The sequence below is a fragment of the Rhinopithecus bieti genome, unplaced genomic scaffold (genome assembly GCF_001698545.2).
Source record: "Rhinopithecus bieti isolate Rb0 unplaced genomic scaffold, ASM169854v2 scaffold_51734, whole genome shotgun sequence".
NCBI classification, from domain to species: Eukaryota; Metazoa; Chordata; class Mammalia; order Primates; family Cercopithecidae; genus Rhinopithecus; species Rhinopithecus bieti.
Genome location: NW_016820683.1, coordinates 629,012 through 645,231, shown reverse-complemented (window position 1 = coordinate 645,231; position 16,220 = coordinate 629,012). Strand labels below are relative to the sequence as shown.

General features: G+C 58.2%; 1 protein-coding gene across 1 annotated transcript in view; it reads right to left on the bottom strand.

The window, feature by feature from the left end:
* Nucleotides 1-16,220, bottom strand: part of CACNA1I (calcium voltage-gated channel subunit alpha1 I) — a 138,617-nt gene that overhangs the window by 20,156 nt on the left and 102,241 nt on the right. Inside the window, exons 11-24 of the mRNA XM_017859840.1 lie at nucleotides 12,408-12,559; nucleotides 11,594-11,779; nucleotides 11,160-11,277; nucleotides 10,858-11,013; nucleotides 10,273-10,366; nucleotides 9,397-9,599; nucleotides 8,276-8,746; nucleotides 7,835-7,935; nucleotides 6,866-6,989; nucleotides 6,519-6,587; nucleotides 5,769-5,953; nucleotides 5,071-5,197; nucleotides 4,682-4,807; nucleotides 1,971-2,060 (exon numbers count right to left, since the gene is read on the bottom strand). Of these exons, the coding sequence (XP_017715329.1) occupies nucleotides 1,971-2,060; nucleotides 4,682-4,807; nucleotides 5,071-5,197; nucleotides 5,769-5,953; nucleotides 6,519-6,587; nucleotides 6,866-6,989; nucleotides 7,835-7,935; nucleotides 8,276-8,746; nucleotides 9,397-9,599; nucleotides 10,273-10,366; nucleotides 10,858-11,013; nucleotides 11,160-11,277; nucleotides 11,594-11,779; nucleotides 12,408-12,559 (2,202 nt within the window). The remainder of the gene's footprint in view (nucleotides 1-1,970; nucleotides 2,061-4,681; nucleotides 4,808-5,070; nucleotides 5,198-5,768; nucleotides 5,954-6,518; nucleotides 6,588-6,865; nucleotides 6,990-7,834; nucleotides 7,936-8,275; nucleotides 8,747-9,396; nucleotides 9,600-10,272; nucleotides 10,367-10,857; nucleotides 11,014-11,159; nucleotides 11,278-11,593; nucleotides 11,780-12,407; nucleotides 12,560-16,220) is intronic.

The following is a 16,220-nucleotide window of genomic DNA, read 5'->3' as shown; positions in this document are numbered from 1 at the left end:
CCACCCATCCACCCACCCATCCACCCATCCACCCACCCATCCATCCATTCACACATCCATGCATCCACCCACCATCCATCCATTCACCCAGCCAGCCAGCCATTCATCTATCTACCCATCCATCCATACACCCATCCATCCATCCACCCATCCATCCACCCACCCACCCATCCACCCACCCATCCATCCATTCACCCATCCATGCATCCACCCACCAGCCAACCAGCCAGCCAGCCATTCATCTAGCTACCCATCCATCCATACACCCATCCATCCATCCACCCATCCATCCACCCACCCACCCATCCATCCAGTCACCCATCCATGCATCCACCCATCCATCCACCCACCAGGCAACCAGCCAGCCAGCCAGCCAGCCATCTACCCATCCATCCATCTACCCACCCATCCACCCACCCACCCATCCACCCATTCATCCACCCACCCATCCATCCATGCATCCACCCATCCATCCACCCACTCATCCATCCATCTATCCATCCATCCACCAACCCACCCATCCACTCACCCATTCATTCACTCACTCACCCATCCATCCATCCACCCACCCATCCATCCACCCATCCATCCATCTACCCATCCACCCATTCATTCATCCATTCACCCACCCATCCATCCATCCACCCATCCACTCACCCATTCATCCACTCACTCACCCATCCACCCATCGACCCATCGACCCACCCATCCATCCATCCACCCATCCACTCACCCACCCATTCGCCCATCCATTCACCTACCCATCCACTCACCCATGTATCCATCCATTCATCCATCCATCCATCCATCCACCCACCTATTCACCACCCACCCATTCTCCCACCCAGCCAGCCAGCCACCCCTCCATCGACACCTCCATCCATCCACTTTTTCACCCATCCAGAAATAAGGCAGAAAACAAGGTGGCCAGCAGAGAGGAAAACTTGGATGCACAGATTCCTTGGTGGAATCCGTGTATGCATGTGCATGCGTGCATTGGTGGGGGTGAGGACACAGAGCAGACAAGGAATTAGAGGAAGATGCAGCCAAGCATTCTTATTCCTCCCACCCAATACCGCCACCCCCACATCCAGCTCCAGAGTCTTACTGGGTGGGACCCATGAAGCCAAGAGCCAGGGGTCCATTACCAGCCTGGGAGTTGCACACAGCCCTGCCTCCACCACTGAGTGGGCCCTGTCTTGAGCTAGAGAATCTTTCTGTTTCTTCTCCCAGTGACCCCCTCAGTCTGAACACAGCCAATCTTGGTCAGCCACACATCTTGCCTAAAGTCTCCACCTAGACCCAGAGGGACCCCTGCTCCCCAGGGGTCTCGGAAGCCAAGACTGAGTCTCTTTCCTGACTTCCTCCACCCAATCCCCCTCCCAAATCCATCTTCACTCAGCAGCCCTCAGGAGGCTGCACTGATAAGCAGACCTGACAAGCAGGGACACCACTCTTGCTGTTAGCCCCTCACTGGCTCTCTCTGCCCTCAGAATAAACTTTTGCCCCTTGTCATTGCACACTCGGGGTCTTGCAGACCACCTAGCCCTACCTGCCTCCTCTCCCCATCTCCTGCCTCTCATTTTCTGCACCTAGCCCCCAACTCTCAATTCCCTAAACACATCACACTCTCACCCTCTCTGTTCCTCTGCCAGCTGGCTCAGCCCCTCTTCTCTGCCTGCACTTGGTTCTCTACCCACCAGGCTCTGCGCCCCTTCAGGCAGGAGCAGCTCAGATGCCTCTCCACACAGAGCAGGGGGGATTTGCCAAAGCAAATGTAACAATGATTTAAGGAGTGGCTCTAATGGTGAAGATTCAGGCCAAGATGTCAGGGGTGGGCTGTGCTGACAGTGGGGAGACACTGGGGCTGTGGGTCTCGCTGGCACCAGTTTCAAATTCAAACCACTGGGCCCCAAGGATACCATGTCCCTCCCTGCATCAAGGCTTGACCTGGTCCCAGCTACACCCACCTGCTGGTCCACAGCGACAGCATCCAGTCCATTGTACATGATGTTCACCCAACCATCCTTGGATGCCAGGACAAAGAGGGACATCAGAGCCTGGGAGACATGGGGAGGGGGAATGCAGGAGTGAGGAGTGTGAGTGATGCCAGCTGCAGCCACCCTTCCTCAGCCCTCTATTCTTCTGCCCCTGGGAGACAGAGGGACAAACAGGTCTTCTCCATGTGACAGAGCTGTGCCCTCATCCAACAAACCTTTCCTAAGGACCTACTATGTGCCTGCAACATACTCTTGTAGTTGCTGTTACAGAAGAAAAAGTGCTGGACCCACAGTCCTGGGTTTTGGTCTCAGCTCTGAAATCATCCAGCTGTGTGATCTTGAGCAAAAAAAATTCACGAAAGGCTGGGCGTGGTGGCTCAAGCCTGTAATCCCAGCACTTTGGGAGGCCGAGACAGGCAGATCACAAGGTCAGGAGATCGAGACCATCCTGGCTAACATGGTGAAACCCCGTCTCTACTAAAAAATACAAAAAAAAAAACCTAGCCGGGCGAGGTGGTGGCACCTGTAGTCCCAGCTACTCGGGAGGCTGAGGCAGGAGAATGGCGTGAACCCGGGAGGCGGAGCTTGCAGTGAGCCAGGATCCGGCCACTACACTCCAGCCTGGGTGACAGAGCGAGACTCCGTCTCAAAAAAAAAAAAAAAAAATTCACAAACTCCTGTCCCCTCACCCACAGAATGGAGCTAACAAATACCTTTCTGGCAGGTGTGCTGGGAGGGCCAACTGAGGCTCAACCAGACGGTCCCTGCCATCCTTACTCCAGGGGGTAAGACACGCTTGCCCTAGCATCTGAAAACAGGAGCTCATGAGGAGTCAGGAACCCTGGGTCAGAGCCCAGGCCGTGCCACTCACTGGCTATGTGATTTGGGGCAAGTTCCTCGATGTCTCTGGGCCCATTTCCTCATCGGTAAAATGGCAATCATTCCTCTCCCTGGTTTGTAAAATTTTGAAAAGGAGGTGGTCCCCAGAACACAGCCACCCAAGGCTCCCACAGAGATGGCAGATCAGCATCCTCATGTCCCTTCAGTGAGGTCACATCTGGTTCTGCAGCACCGGCACCCAGCACAGAACCTTGCATACAGCAGGTGCTCAGTAAAGGTTTTCTGAACTGAACTTGAGCACAGCCTCCTGTGCCATCCTTGTACCAGTAGTTAGTAGGTTCACAAAAGGTCCCATTTCACCAGAAACTGCCCGGAGGTCACATGTCCTACTCAGGAAGCCCTCTCCCCAGGGCAGAGGTGGTCACACCCCGCTCTGTGCTCCTGCCACTGTGGGCCAGGACATGCGGTTCTGGAATGAGTCTCTGGCCCCACACTGGCCCCTCCTTCCCACCATCCAGATCACAGACCCCTCCTCTTCTCTTTCCAGGTGGGAACGGTGCCGAAAGTGTCCAGAAAGTGTTCAGACTCAGGAGCAGGGAGGGCAGAGGAAGCCCCCCTGCCAAGGGCACAAGAGGCTCCTGGATTCCAAGGACCTGCCATCACTGTCTCCGTTGACAGATGAGGACACTGGAACAGAGGGTCTGGCACTTGTCTGAGGGCACACAGCTGGTAAGGGCCACTAAGGAGTCAGAGGCTGCAGGCCGGGCTGGAACCCTCCAGGTGGCTCCGAGTGCTGAGAACACCCCATGAGGGACTCCAGAAGAGCCTGATGCCAGGTAGACCCAGAAATGCTCCAAAGGGGCGGGGCTGGCACTGGGGCAGGGCCCATAGGTAAAGGGGGTCAGGAGCATGGGCACAAAAGGCCCCAGGTGAGATCCCCCTCAACTTTCTAAGACATCTTTTCCCCAGAAGGGCAGGGGTAGTGACTGTCACGGTTCCTGACACCCTTTCCCTGGGCACTCACTGCCCCTCCAAGGCCTTGTGGCTCCCCTCTGAGGTGCCACTGGGGGGCAAGCCCTCCAGTGGGATCTAGCTGGAGACTGCCCATCAGCCAGCGGAGGACGACGGCCTGGAGCCTGCTCCTTCCTGTGTGCCCTGGGGCAAGGCATGTCTGCAAGTAGACATACCTGGCCTCCTGGGCAGGCCCTGGAGAAATAAGAGCAGGGAAGGGGAGGCCGCCAGCCAAGGGCTCTCACCTGGGGCACTGCCCAGATGGGTCACACCTGGCAGACCCCCAGGAGAGGAAACCAAGGGAAAAGCAGACACCAGGCAGGGGTCTGCCTGTCGACAGAGCAGACAGCAGTGGGTGGGTGACAGGAGAGGGAACCACCCCGGGCCAAGGGCTTGATACCCTTTCATCTGGACCGCAGCCTGCCTGGCAGGCTATAACATTCCCATTTCATAGATGAGGAAACTGAGGCTCAGGGAGGCCACACCTACAGAAAGTGGCAGAGCTGGATTCACCTCCAGGACTGCTTGATTCTCAAATTCCTGTCAGGGGCCCCTGGGTTGGGGGTGGGAGCCAAGAACCAATGTTCACAAAGCACCTACTAAGTGCAGGTGTTTGCTGGGCACTCTGCACACAGACTCTCTAAGCCTCGTCCCACCTGAGAGGTGAGTGCTACCCTTACCCATTTTGCAGAAGAGCAAACTGAGGCTTGGAGAGGAGAAGTCAGTGTCAGTCCTGGCAGTACAAGACTGAAGCCAGGTCTGTGATTCCCAGAGCCACTGGCATCCAAGAGAGGGGAGGGTCTGATCAGGGCTAGGAGGGCAGTGCTCACCTGGCCCAGGTTGTCGAAGTTGTATTTGTGATGGACCCAGCGGTAGTTGGCGGCCATGCAGTCCGAGCGGTTGGTGATGTTACGGGTGTCCACGCCCAGACAGTGGTAGAACTTGCCCTTGAAGAGCTGGGGAAAGGGGGCAAAGTTGGTGCTCTCACGAGTGAGGGTTGCAAGTCAGAGAGGAACTCGCCTCTCGATTGCATTTACTCAGCCTGTCTTGTGCTCAGTCATCTGGGCCCATGTCTGTCTCCCGTCTCCCTCCCTGGAGGAGGAGCCCACAGCAGGCAAGGCGCATGAGGTTGGAATGTGGAGTCTCTCCCCTGGCTGGCTGAGACTTCCTCTTCCCCAGTCACAGAGCCCAGTCCCTGCCCAGCCTGGGCACCCCTCACCTGAACTCCTAGGATGCCAAAGATGATGAAGAAGGCACAGCAGATGAGCACGATGTTGCCGATGGGCTTGAGGGAGGAGATGAGTGTCTCCACCACCAGCTTCAGGCCCGGCGCCCGGCTGATGACACTGAGGGCAGGGAGAGGCCAGGCACACATAATCCCTTGACCAGGAGGCAGCCACTACTCAGCCCAGAGTCACCAGGGCTGAGCATCTCAGGGCATGAGCCCCCAGGGCTCACCAGGGCTGAACATCCTGGGGCATGAGGACAGTCGCCAGGAATGCAGAGAAAACAGCCAGGCAACCCAGACACTGGCAGAGCAGGAGGCAAGCTGCACCCAGGCCTCAGATCTACAGCAGCAGCAGGGCACCTGCCCTCACCCCTCACTGTGCCCAGCTCCTCAGGGTCCACACCACACCCTGGTCTAGGGACTGATGCCCAGAGATGGCAATGAGCCACTCGGACACGCAGAGTGGGCAGCAATACTGGGGTCCAGCTTCGGCCCTGCTCTTCCAGCATGCCCCACCTCCAGGGTCTGCAGTCCCCTCCCCCGGGAACAGCTCAGGGTGCTTGGCACTCACTATTGGAGGACCAAGTGGGCAGGAGGGGAGGGCAGAGTGAGGGCCCAATTCGACCAACCCGTGGCTTCTCTGCACAGTGTATGACACCTTCCCCCATCCGCCAGGGAGCGTTCCTCACCGCAGGGGACGTAGGGTGCGGAGGAGCCGCAAGACTCGGAGGACTCCCAGGATTTTGGCTCCCCCGGCCGAGGCCAGGGACACCACGATGTCGATGATGGACACGAAGACAAGAAAGCCGTCCAGCACGTTCCAGCTGCTGCGCAGGTACGCCTGCTCGCCGAAGTACAGGCCCAGCGAGACCACCTGGGACAGGGGTGGGGCTGGGGTCAGGCCGCCCAGGGAGGAGCGGGTAGGTGGGCGGGGCCAGCCGGGCTCTGCGCGAGGGGACTGGGCGAGGCCATGTCGGCTTGGGGCGGGGTGGGAGTGGGCGGGGTCCTGCAAGTGGCGGGTCTGGAGGGAAGGAGAGGGTTCAGGCCGCTCTCTGAGGGTGGGTGACGGGCGGGGACGGAGCAGGGGCAGGGCCCAGCAGGCCGCCCCGTTAGGTTCCCGGTGCCTCTGGCAAATCCAATTCAAAACTGCCAGCCCTGGGAAGCGCCCCACACAGGATGTTTCCCCTGTGCCCCACACCTCCAGCAGGTGCCTCCATCACACTCAGTGTTCCCTGTACCCGTCTGTCTGGCGGGGTTGTGACTCCTGTGAATGGGGACAAGGCTGACCCCTTCTGGGTTGCGGAAGCCCAGCCCAGGGGCTGGTACCCAGAGGGGTGGGCTATGGGGCTACGAGTGGAATGAGGCCGATGGCAGGCGAGTGACAAGCTGAGGCAGGGGCTGACCCAGGGTCAGGGGCCCCGAGTGAAGCTGGGAGCTACCTTCAGTGTCATCTCGCCCACGAAGATGGCCGTAAAGATGTAGTTGGACACGGTGAGAAAGATGCGTTCCTGAAAGCATCGGGAGATACCATGGGCCCAGGGGCTCCCAGAGCTGCCTGGTCACTAGCCAGCATCTGCTTTGGCCAAGGTGCATAGACGAGAGCCTGCCACTTCTCAGTTCACAGAGGCTTTCCCCGCTCCAAAGGCAAACTCCCTGTTCCACCTCCCCCATGGGCAAACTCCCTGTCCTGCCTCCCCCATGGTGGGAGGTCTCCCTGCCCCCCTCAGCCCTGGCAAGCTGTCCCTTGGCCTGGTCCCTGCCCTGCCCAAAGGCTACAGCCACTCACAGTGCTGCCAGCCTCAATTTGAGGCCGCTCCAGGGCGATGGTGATGCAGTTGAGAAAGATGAAGGCCAGGACGACGTAGTCGAAGAGCTTGTGGGCAATAATGGTCTGACACAGGACCCGGAACCTGGGCAGGGTGGGTGGGGGCCGCCTGAGCATCAGCTGCCTCCCACCCTGGCCAGAAGGAAGGCAGAGGGCCCAGGCAGAAGTGCAGACCAGGCTGGCCTCAAGGAAGCAACCCCTATCCTCTCTTTTGGCCACATGGCAGGTGCTGACTCTACACCTGCTCAGGGCACCCACCTGGCGCCACCTCCTCTGACCACACACCCACACCATGAGGTCACCCACCTTGCCCTGGCACTCAAGGCTTACTCAGCCCAGATCCCTGAGCCTCTTAGGAGGATACCACGTTGCCTGGTACCCTCTGCTTCTGCCCCAGGCCTTCCCTCAGGCTGCTCCCTGCCCCGCACCAGGCTCCTCCTCTTCACAGCCCCTGATGTGCCTACTGGATTGCCACCTGCCTCCACAGCCCAGCACAAAGGCCTCATCCTCCAGGAAACCTTCTGATGTCCCCTGAGATGCAAGCCATACAGGCTACTTGAGGATGGTTCAACCTGGCGCCCAGCACAGGGATGGCCTAGACTAGAGGAGAGCCCAGAAGAGCCTGGCCACCAACATCCATCTTGCCTAAAGTTCTCGCCTAGCCCCAGAGGGACCCCTGTTCCCCAGGGATCTTGGAAGCCAAGGCTATCTCCTCCCTGACCTCCTGCAGCCAATCCCTCTCCCCAAATCCATCTTCACCCAGCAGCCCTCAGGAGGCTACACTCTCCCCTGGAGACCCCCACCTCTGGGCCAGGAGGGTCCGCTGTGGTCTGGGAGAGCACCACCAATGGCCTTGCCTGGCTCGTCAGAGATCCGTCCCTCCCACGTCACCCCTACTCTAACCCTCACCCCAGGCCCGGCCCCGCCCACCTGTTCTCGGGAGAGAAGAGGTAGACAGACCAGTCTTCGCGGACCTCGCACCAGTCGGGCTTATAGACGTCGATCATCTTGCGGACGCGGAAGCACAGGGTCTGGCCAAAGGAGGATGGAGCGCCGGGTGTTAGCGATGCGCAAGGCTGCCGGTCTCCGCCCATGCGGCCATCCCGCCAACCGGGGTCGCAGGGTCACCTCCGAACTCTCTGCCCCCCGGGGTCAGCCAGGGAGGGCTTCTCTCTCAGGAGCGGGCCCAGCTCAGGGGTGGACAGTTCTGGCCCCGCCCCTCCTGCTTCGCACCTGAAGCCCTAGCCGCTCCGGCCACGCCCCGACCACGCCCCCCGTGGGCCCGCCCGCTGGGGCCCCGCCTCCTGCAGCCGCACCCCCTTCTTTCCTATCCCGCTGCACCAGGTCCCCTTGGGCCCCGTCCTCACTCACGTAGTCGATCTCCTCCTCATCCTCCCCGCGATCCCGGCGGTCGCCCATCTTGGTGAAGACGTCCTTGGCGATGCTGGGCATCCTGCCATTGCAGTCCTCATGCCCGGGGGCCGGGCCCGCCGCCCTCCAGGTGGCCCGGGGGTGGGCGCCCACAGTGGGCACCAGCTCAGGCAGGTCCACCGAGTCTCTAGTGTCGAGGGACAGTGTCCGGCGGTGGCGGCGGTGGCGGTGTGCCAGATGGGGCCCGTGATGAACGTGGTGGGCGTGCGGGGCGTGCAGGGGTGCGGCCCGTGGCAGCCCCTCGTCCCCGGCAACCTCGCAGCCCCGGGCGCCGCCGCCGCGCTCCGTGGAAAGCAGGGACTCATGCTCGGCCGACGGCGGCTTGTGCTTGAGGCTGTTCCAGCTGGAGCGGCGGCTGGCCCAGGCCCCGCTGCGGCCCCACGGCCCGTAGTAGGAGCTCCGGGAGCTGGACTGGGAGGAGTTTCCGCTCGGGTCAGCGCCCCAGGCACACCCACGGGTGGGGCACCAGATGCCCGAAGGCAGCCTGCACCCCCGCTGTAGCTCTAAGAGGGCCACTCACCTGGCCAGCGGGTGATGGAATGAACCCTAAAACTCCTCTCCCTGTCCCACCTCACTCCATCCACATCCATGGGGACATGGGGGAACATCCACCTAGAGGTTATATCCCCTTCTGCCACCTCACTTCCCTTGAGGAAGGTACAGCAAGTTAGGGCCATCTTCCCATTTTACAGGTAAGGAAACTGAGGCTCAGAGAAGGGCAGTAATTTGCTCATTGTCACACAGCTTGGAGGTGGCAGAAGCTGGATTCAAGCTGTAGTCTGCCTGACCCCAAAGCCCAGCTCTTTTTACCCTACACGTTGCTGCTGAGATGAAAACCCAGTTTTCTGCACCAGACCCCACTGGCACTAGGCATTCATTCATTCCTTATTGCCAGGTCCCGCTCTGGCACTGGGCACCCAGGAATGCAACAGATATGGCCCCTGCCTGACTTTGGCTGGGCACCAGAGTCTGAGGCTGGACTGGCAGGTACCTCTCTTCAGGGCCCCTCCACACATACCCCAGCAGGAAGCGCCCATCCAGAGCTCCCCACAAGGACTCACCAGGGAGCGCTGATCATAGCTCATCCTCCCCAGAGACATGACGCTGCTCTTTCGGGAGCCCAGGGCCACCAGCATAGGGTCCGGCTGCAGTGAGAGTCGGGGGGCAGGTCCCGCAGCCCCAGCAGGACCTAGGTGCCCACCCAGCGGGAGACTGGGGTCCAGGTGCCCATTGGGGGTCATGGGGATTGGAAAGAGTTTGGGATCTGGAGGAGTGAGATGGAGACAGAGGGAGGGACAGATGGCAGACAGAAGGACAGAACAAGAGCAAGGGAGCCACGAGACAAACAAACAAGGAAGGAGCAGAAATGGAAAGCTTTTCTGAGGAGGCTTCCTCTACCAGGAAGTCTTCCTGGTTGCACCCCATCACAGTGCCTCCCCTCTGCCCCACCTGTAGGGCTCTCAACTTTATTTAGGTATGTGTGGACCCCTTGCCTTCTGTGCTCAGGACCAGCCTGGCACCTCACTCCCATGCCCACAATGGGAAACAAGGCAGGGACTGTCCGCCCTGGTTACCGAGAAAGACACTGGGCTAGGGTTGGGGGATGCTTGTTCCAGGATGCCTGGTAGTGCCAGGCAAGACCAGAACCTGGGCCTCGACCTAAGGCCCTGAGGCTGTAACCAAGGGGCCCTGGTGTGTGGAGGGATGTGGTAGGCTGTGGCTACCCCTGTGCCTAGAATCCCAGAAGTCCATGGACGTCACTGACCTCTTTTTGAGATTTCACATTTTTTCCAATTATGAACGTAAACAACAAACCATAGAAAAGTAGCAGTCCCTGAGCCTGGGCTTGAGGGGAAGTCAGACGCTGTCCCCTCTGCCCACCTGGATCTGTGGGGAAGGCTCTTGGCCCTCTAGGTGACAAGCGAGGGCCTGTTTACCTCCGCTGCTGTCCAGGCCTTCCTGGAGCTTGTCAAACTCCTCCATGTTGGATGAGCTCTGGTCGTCGTCCGAGTAGGAGCGATTGGCGTCACCCTGGGAGAGCATCCCTCACGTTAAAATGCAGGTCAGCCCAGCTCCTCCCTTTCCAGCTCCCTCCTGAATTTTTCTACGGGTGTTTCCGCCACCATCTTACAGATGGGAAAACTGAGGGTTGGAAAAGGGAAACGAGATGCTAACAAGAACCTAGGCCACAACCCTACATCTGCCTGACTGCAAGTATCCCGAGAGCCTCAGAGAACGGAGGGGGCAGGGCCCAGAGTCCCTAGTCTTGGGGGATTTCGAATCTCAGAGATGGAGAAACCTAGTCCTACATCCCTGGGGGACAGCAGGGATGGCAGATGCAGTTTCCATTTGCATGTTTCCTATGATGAAGAGCTGACCACCTCATCAGCAACCCCCTCCTCTGGGAACAGGTTGCCTGCTAGAAGTTTGAATTGCAGCCCTCCCCCATCCAGGCCACCTCTCCCTTGCCCAGTCTTTTGCAGGCCCTGTGGGGGTGCTTCCTCTGCCAAGACCACAGTCACCTCCGCCTGGAAGCCCTCCACCAGGATGGCCACCAGCAGGTTGAAGAGCACATAGTTGCCGAAGGTCATGAGGGCGACAAAGTAGAGGGAGGCCCAGGGGGAGGTGGAGGCCATGCCGTTGTAGAGAACGACGTTCCAGTCCTCCTGGGTGAGGATCTGTTGGGGAGACACAGTTAGCCCTAGGGTACCCCTAGTCCAGGGCTAGGCTCTCCAGGGAGGCATGGGGGCTGTCAGTCCCGCCCCTCCAAGGACTACTGTTCCATCGCTTCCCCAGCACATATGGACACACAGCAGCCACTCACCTGGAACACGGTGACGATGGCCCACAGCAGGGAGTCGAAGTTCTTCCTGTCAGGGACCGTGTCTCCAGTGTCCGTGCGGAGGCTGAACTTGCAGCCAAAAATGTGCATCCCAAGGATGCTGGGGAAAGGATGGATGAGGCTCATCAGACTGACATGCAGCAAACTGCCCACCCACCTTGTTTCATTCCCAGTCAACTCAGTAAAATGCGGGGCAGGGGGAGGTGGGGCAGCATGGGTCCCATTTTACAGAGGTGAACACTGAGACTCAGGGGGTCATGCTTGCTGAAAGCCACAGGGGACTGAGGGACAGTGTCAGCATTCACACCCAGGTCCAGGTGGCTTTGTCCAGAGAAGCACAGCGGACCACATCCCCCAGGTTCCCACCCACAGCCCTAGCAGGCCCTGAGGTATGGCCCCCAGCAGGGCAGGCTCACCTGAAGATGAAGATGAAAAGCATGAGCAGCATGCAGAAGGTGGCCACGTTATCCATGGTCTTCATGAGCACCACGAGCTGGCGCCGCAGGGCAGGCATGAAGCGCACCAGCTTCAGCACGCGCAGCAGCCGGAAGGTCCGCAGCACCGACAGCCCACCGTCCGCCTGCCCCACTATCTCCCAGATGCTGTGGCCCCACAGGGCAGGCCCAGGGTGCAGGTAGGAGGGAGCAGTAGGAGGCCGGGGGGAGAGGAAGACAGAGGGAGAAGGGAAAACAGAGAGTCAGAGCTTCCGTTCATCCATCCATCTGACAAATATGTTGGATGCTGCTCCACACAGCTAATCAGGGGCTCTTCACCTGGAGTCCATGGACCACCACCCCCACAAGAAATCGCTGGCTAGAATCCAGGAGCTCCGTGGATGTCACTGTCCTCTTTATGAGATTTAGTGTGTCTTTTGGTTATGAATGTAAACAGGAAGCCACAGAGAATTAGCAGTACCTATGGCATTGTGGCAATCAAAGTAACTGATGTGTTCACGTCACGCGACAGTCGATGCAGCTGTTTCCCAATATTATTTATGCCCATCCCTTCCTTGGAATGATAGCAGTCACAGACCCACTGCTAGATCGTGCTATTTAACTTTGCATAAATATGTTGCTAAATCACAAATGTTTGACTATTTCGATAATTGTTTCAGTGCAACGGGTTTCCACTGCCATCCTATGTCCTTTATATACTGGCTGGGGTCTTCGCATTAAATCCCGCCCCCTCCCCCCCAGCACTCTGCTGCCTGGGGGGAGGGGGGAGGAGTACCTGATGATGACAATGATGCTATCAAAGATGTTGTAGGGGTTACGCAGGTAGTCGAAGAGCCCAAATGCAGCCAGCTTCAGGATCATCTCCAGGGCAAACATGCTGGTGAAGACTACGTTGCAGATCTCCAGGATGTTGGTCAGCTCCTCTGGCTGTGGGGCATTGGGGTGGGGAATGGAGACCCGGTCAGATCAGAGGGCAGCTGTGGATCCCCTCTGGACACCCACCCTGGCTGTGTGGCCTGGCAGGTCGGTGTCCTCACCATAGCTCGGTCTCCCCACTGCTGCGTGTACAAGGCCCTGAGGGCCTCTCAACTCTGCTACCTCAGGGTCCTGAGAGGTCTGCTGAGATGGTGAGAGTTGGGGGACCCTACAGGGCTGACCTTCCACAAATTTGGAAATGAGGCTTGTAGTGCACCACGAGGGAAGTGTTCTGATACCCATTTTACAGATGAGGAAACTGAGGCTTGGAGGCCAGTCTGAGGTCACACGGCTAAGATGCAGAGCAAGACAGGAAAGCAGGACAGGCATCGCCAGAAACTCCCTGTTTGCCCACGACCCTAACCTATTTAGTGAGCACTTACCACATGCCAGGAACTGTTCTATGTATTTTACAGGCATCACTTCACTTAGCCTCTCATAAGAACCCATCTGCAGGCAGGCAAGGATGCGGGTTTACAGGACACCAGTCCCTTGCCTGAGGCCACAGAGCTAACAAGTGGTGGGGCCAGGATTTGAACCCAGGCAGCCTGGCTCCAAGACTCCTGCCCTTCATGCAGAACTTCTCTCTCTCCTTCCCAGCACTGGCCATCTCAGGTCCAAGGATGGCTGGGGACATCGTGCCCCATGAAAGGAGGATGGACACAATGTACCTGCTACATGCCAGGCACAGTCCTGCACAGAGCACCCGTGGTGGCTCTCAGCACACCCGACAGCTCTCAGAGGAGGACATTCAGACCCAGGGAGGTAAGAGGACCTGCCCAAAGCGGCTGGTTGGTCAGAGGGAGACTAGCTCCCTGCCGCAGCAGCTGCAGAGCCTTCCTCTGCTCCCAGAGCTGTTTACTCCTGGTTTTTAACTGAGGTCCTGCAAATGGCATTGTTCAAAGAACCCGTGTTTAAAGCAGGCCACCCTAGAGGCCACAGCTGGCGGCAGTGGGGGAAGTTAGAGGGGTCCAGGCTTGGTTTGGACATTAAGTGACTGTGTGGTCCTGGGAGAGTCGCCTCCCCACTACTCTGGGGTTTAGTTTCCTTAGCCATAAAACTAGGGGGTCGAGTGAATGAACTAATTCATCCACACCTCTCCTCTAAGGCTCCTAGGAGGCCCAGCCCCCTCTCTCCCGGCCACAGCTTCCCCAGGACTGCCACAGTGTCTGGTGTGTGCTCACAGTGGTGCCAGGTCATCCCTGCCCAAATCACAGAGACGGGAAGCACCGTTGTTGAGACCTGATTTGATGCCCAACACAAGTTACCCTCTCCGTTTCACAGATGAAGAGACTGAGGCTGGGGAAACTGGGAGGGGGAATGACTTGTTCAGAGCCATCCAGCAAGGACATGGCAGGGCAAGGCAGGGGACTGAACCAAGCTGGACTCCAAACTGCTCTCCCACTACACCACATGGGGACCGCAGCTGCATTCCTTCATTCATTCATTCATCCCTGCATGGCTGCCACAGATTTGAATGACATGATGTGCTGGGCTCATGCTACCAGGGTGGACAGTGGTGAGGGAGTCAGGGCACTGTCCCTGCCTTTGAGAAGCTCATGTTCTGGAGGCAAAGCCCAGTAAACCAAGTTAACAAACCAAGCTGGTGTGTGCTGATGACAGGAAAGCAGGGGGTGGCTAGGGGAGCGGTGCTAGTGGGGTCAGGAGGCAGCGACATCTCAGCAGAGACCTAAAAGCTAAGAGAGAGCCGGTGCCAGGGAGCAGAGAAGGTTGTGCAGGCAGAGGGCCCAACGGGTTGGGAGGTGGGAGAGCAGAGGACCGAAAGCAGGAGCCCTCTCCATCAGCAATGGGGAGCTGCAAGGACCTGACTCTGACTCCATTTGGGTTAAAAGGAGGATGAAAAAAATAAATAAATAACCCAAGCACCAGCTTCCAGCCTGGTGCCTGGGAAAGCTAGCAAAACTGCCAGCTCCTCTCAAGCCCAGATGAAAGGAGAAGGCCCATTTCCATCTGTAATTACATCTGACTCAAGAAGTCGTCCCAAAAGAGGAGTGGGACCCTGAGAGGGACCCTCGGTGGGGAGGGCTGAGGCCCAGCGGCCCTGGCTGAGCCAGGGTCCAGATGCTGCTCAGAGCCAGCAATTTGCCAGCCCAGTAAGCGATGTCCGCGGAGATAAAAGCTGTAGATGCTGACACTCCGTGATGATGACCAGCTGGCTCTGGCCACACGCGCCACACACGCATTCCCACCGGGGATGCGGGGAGCCACTGCCATCCAAAAGGTCACCCCACACCTTCTCCTCCCTCACAACAGATGTTTCTCCATTCAGCGCACCTGTTAATCTTTTTCTAATGGACCATCCATCACTCCTGCAAGCATTTCTCTGGGACAGAGACACACAGATGAAAATAGACACGGCAAGTGGGAGCCCGAGGAGGAAGGGACGTAGAGAGGAAGGGGCGGAGATGGACACAGACAGACAGATACAGACAAGGGAGTGAGGGGCAAAGGTGGGGCGTGGAGAGACGGAGACATAGAGAGAGGAAAGCAGGGACACGGACGTGAAGAAGAACCAGGACGATGAAGCAGTGACACCATGGGAATCATAGATACGGCCAGAAAGAGACACAAAAAGAGCAGGCAGACAGACAGTCGGACAGACAGACAGATGGCAGAAAGGTTGCTAGAGGTGGCGAAGAGCACCCAGTGAAGGCGGAGGTGCTGAAGGGCTGAAAACACCAGGTTCAGCTAGAGGCAGGAGGTAGGGGGCAGCAGTGGGAGCCTGCAAGTCCCTGCCTGATGCAGATTCAGGTGGCACCAGGCTGCCCAACCACTGCCATTTCTGTAGGGGTGGATAAGGGTGTGCAGAAGTCAGCTGGCCACCGGGAAGCCCTCCAGCCCAGCACCACCCCCATCATAATAATGGCAGCTAGCATTGATTAGGCCCTCCCATGGGCAGGGTGTGCTGAGCATACCCCATGCATTATCTCCTCTCAACCTCAAGCCCTATATTGTCCCCATTTTACGGACAGCGAGCCTGAGACTCAAAGAGAACTGACTGCCCAGGGTCATGGCCAGGCTGTGTTGAAGTCAGATCTCAAACCTAGGTCTCCTCCCTCTGGCCAAATCCCCACCTCCATGGCCCAGGTGCCTTCACCTGCTCCGCTTTTCTGGTGAGGCCCCGTTCAGCACAGATGTGTCATTTGCTTGTAAGCCTTTTCGGGCTCCCCATTGCCTTAAGGATAAAACCGGCTCCAAGGTCCTCCTGAATGAACAGCCCTCCTGGCCTCCTGCACTGTCTGCCCTGCCCCTTGTACACATCCTTCTCGAGGACTCGGGGTCCTTTGGGGGGATAACTATGTTCCTGGTCCCTCTCCCTCTGTCTCACTGATGAACTCCTAGTCATCCTTCAGGATCTGTCCCCAGTGCCATCACCTCCAGGAAGCCTTCTGTGACTGCTGTCCATGTTGGTGTCTCTCTCCCTTGTGCCCCTATAGCGCTGGAATGTCAGCCACTAAGCCACTCCATCCTTCACTTCCCAGAGTCACCCCAGACCTGGGTTGGCAGTGACTTGACATGTCAGGGGCTCCTGAAGGGAGAATAAAGCCAGCTTTGATCCAGCCACTGATTCAGAGGCCTTGAATGCAGTCCC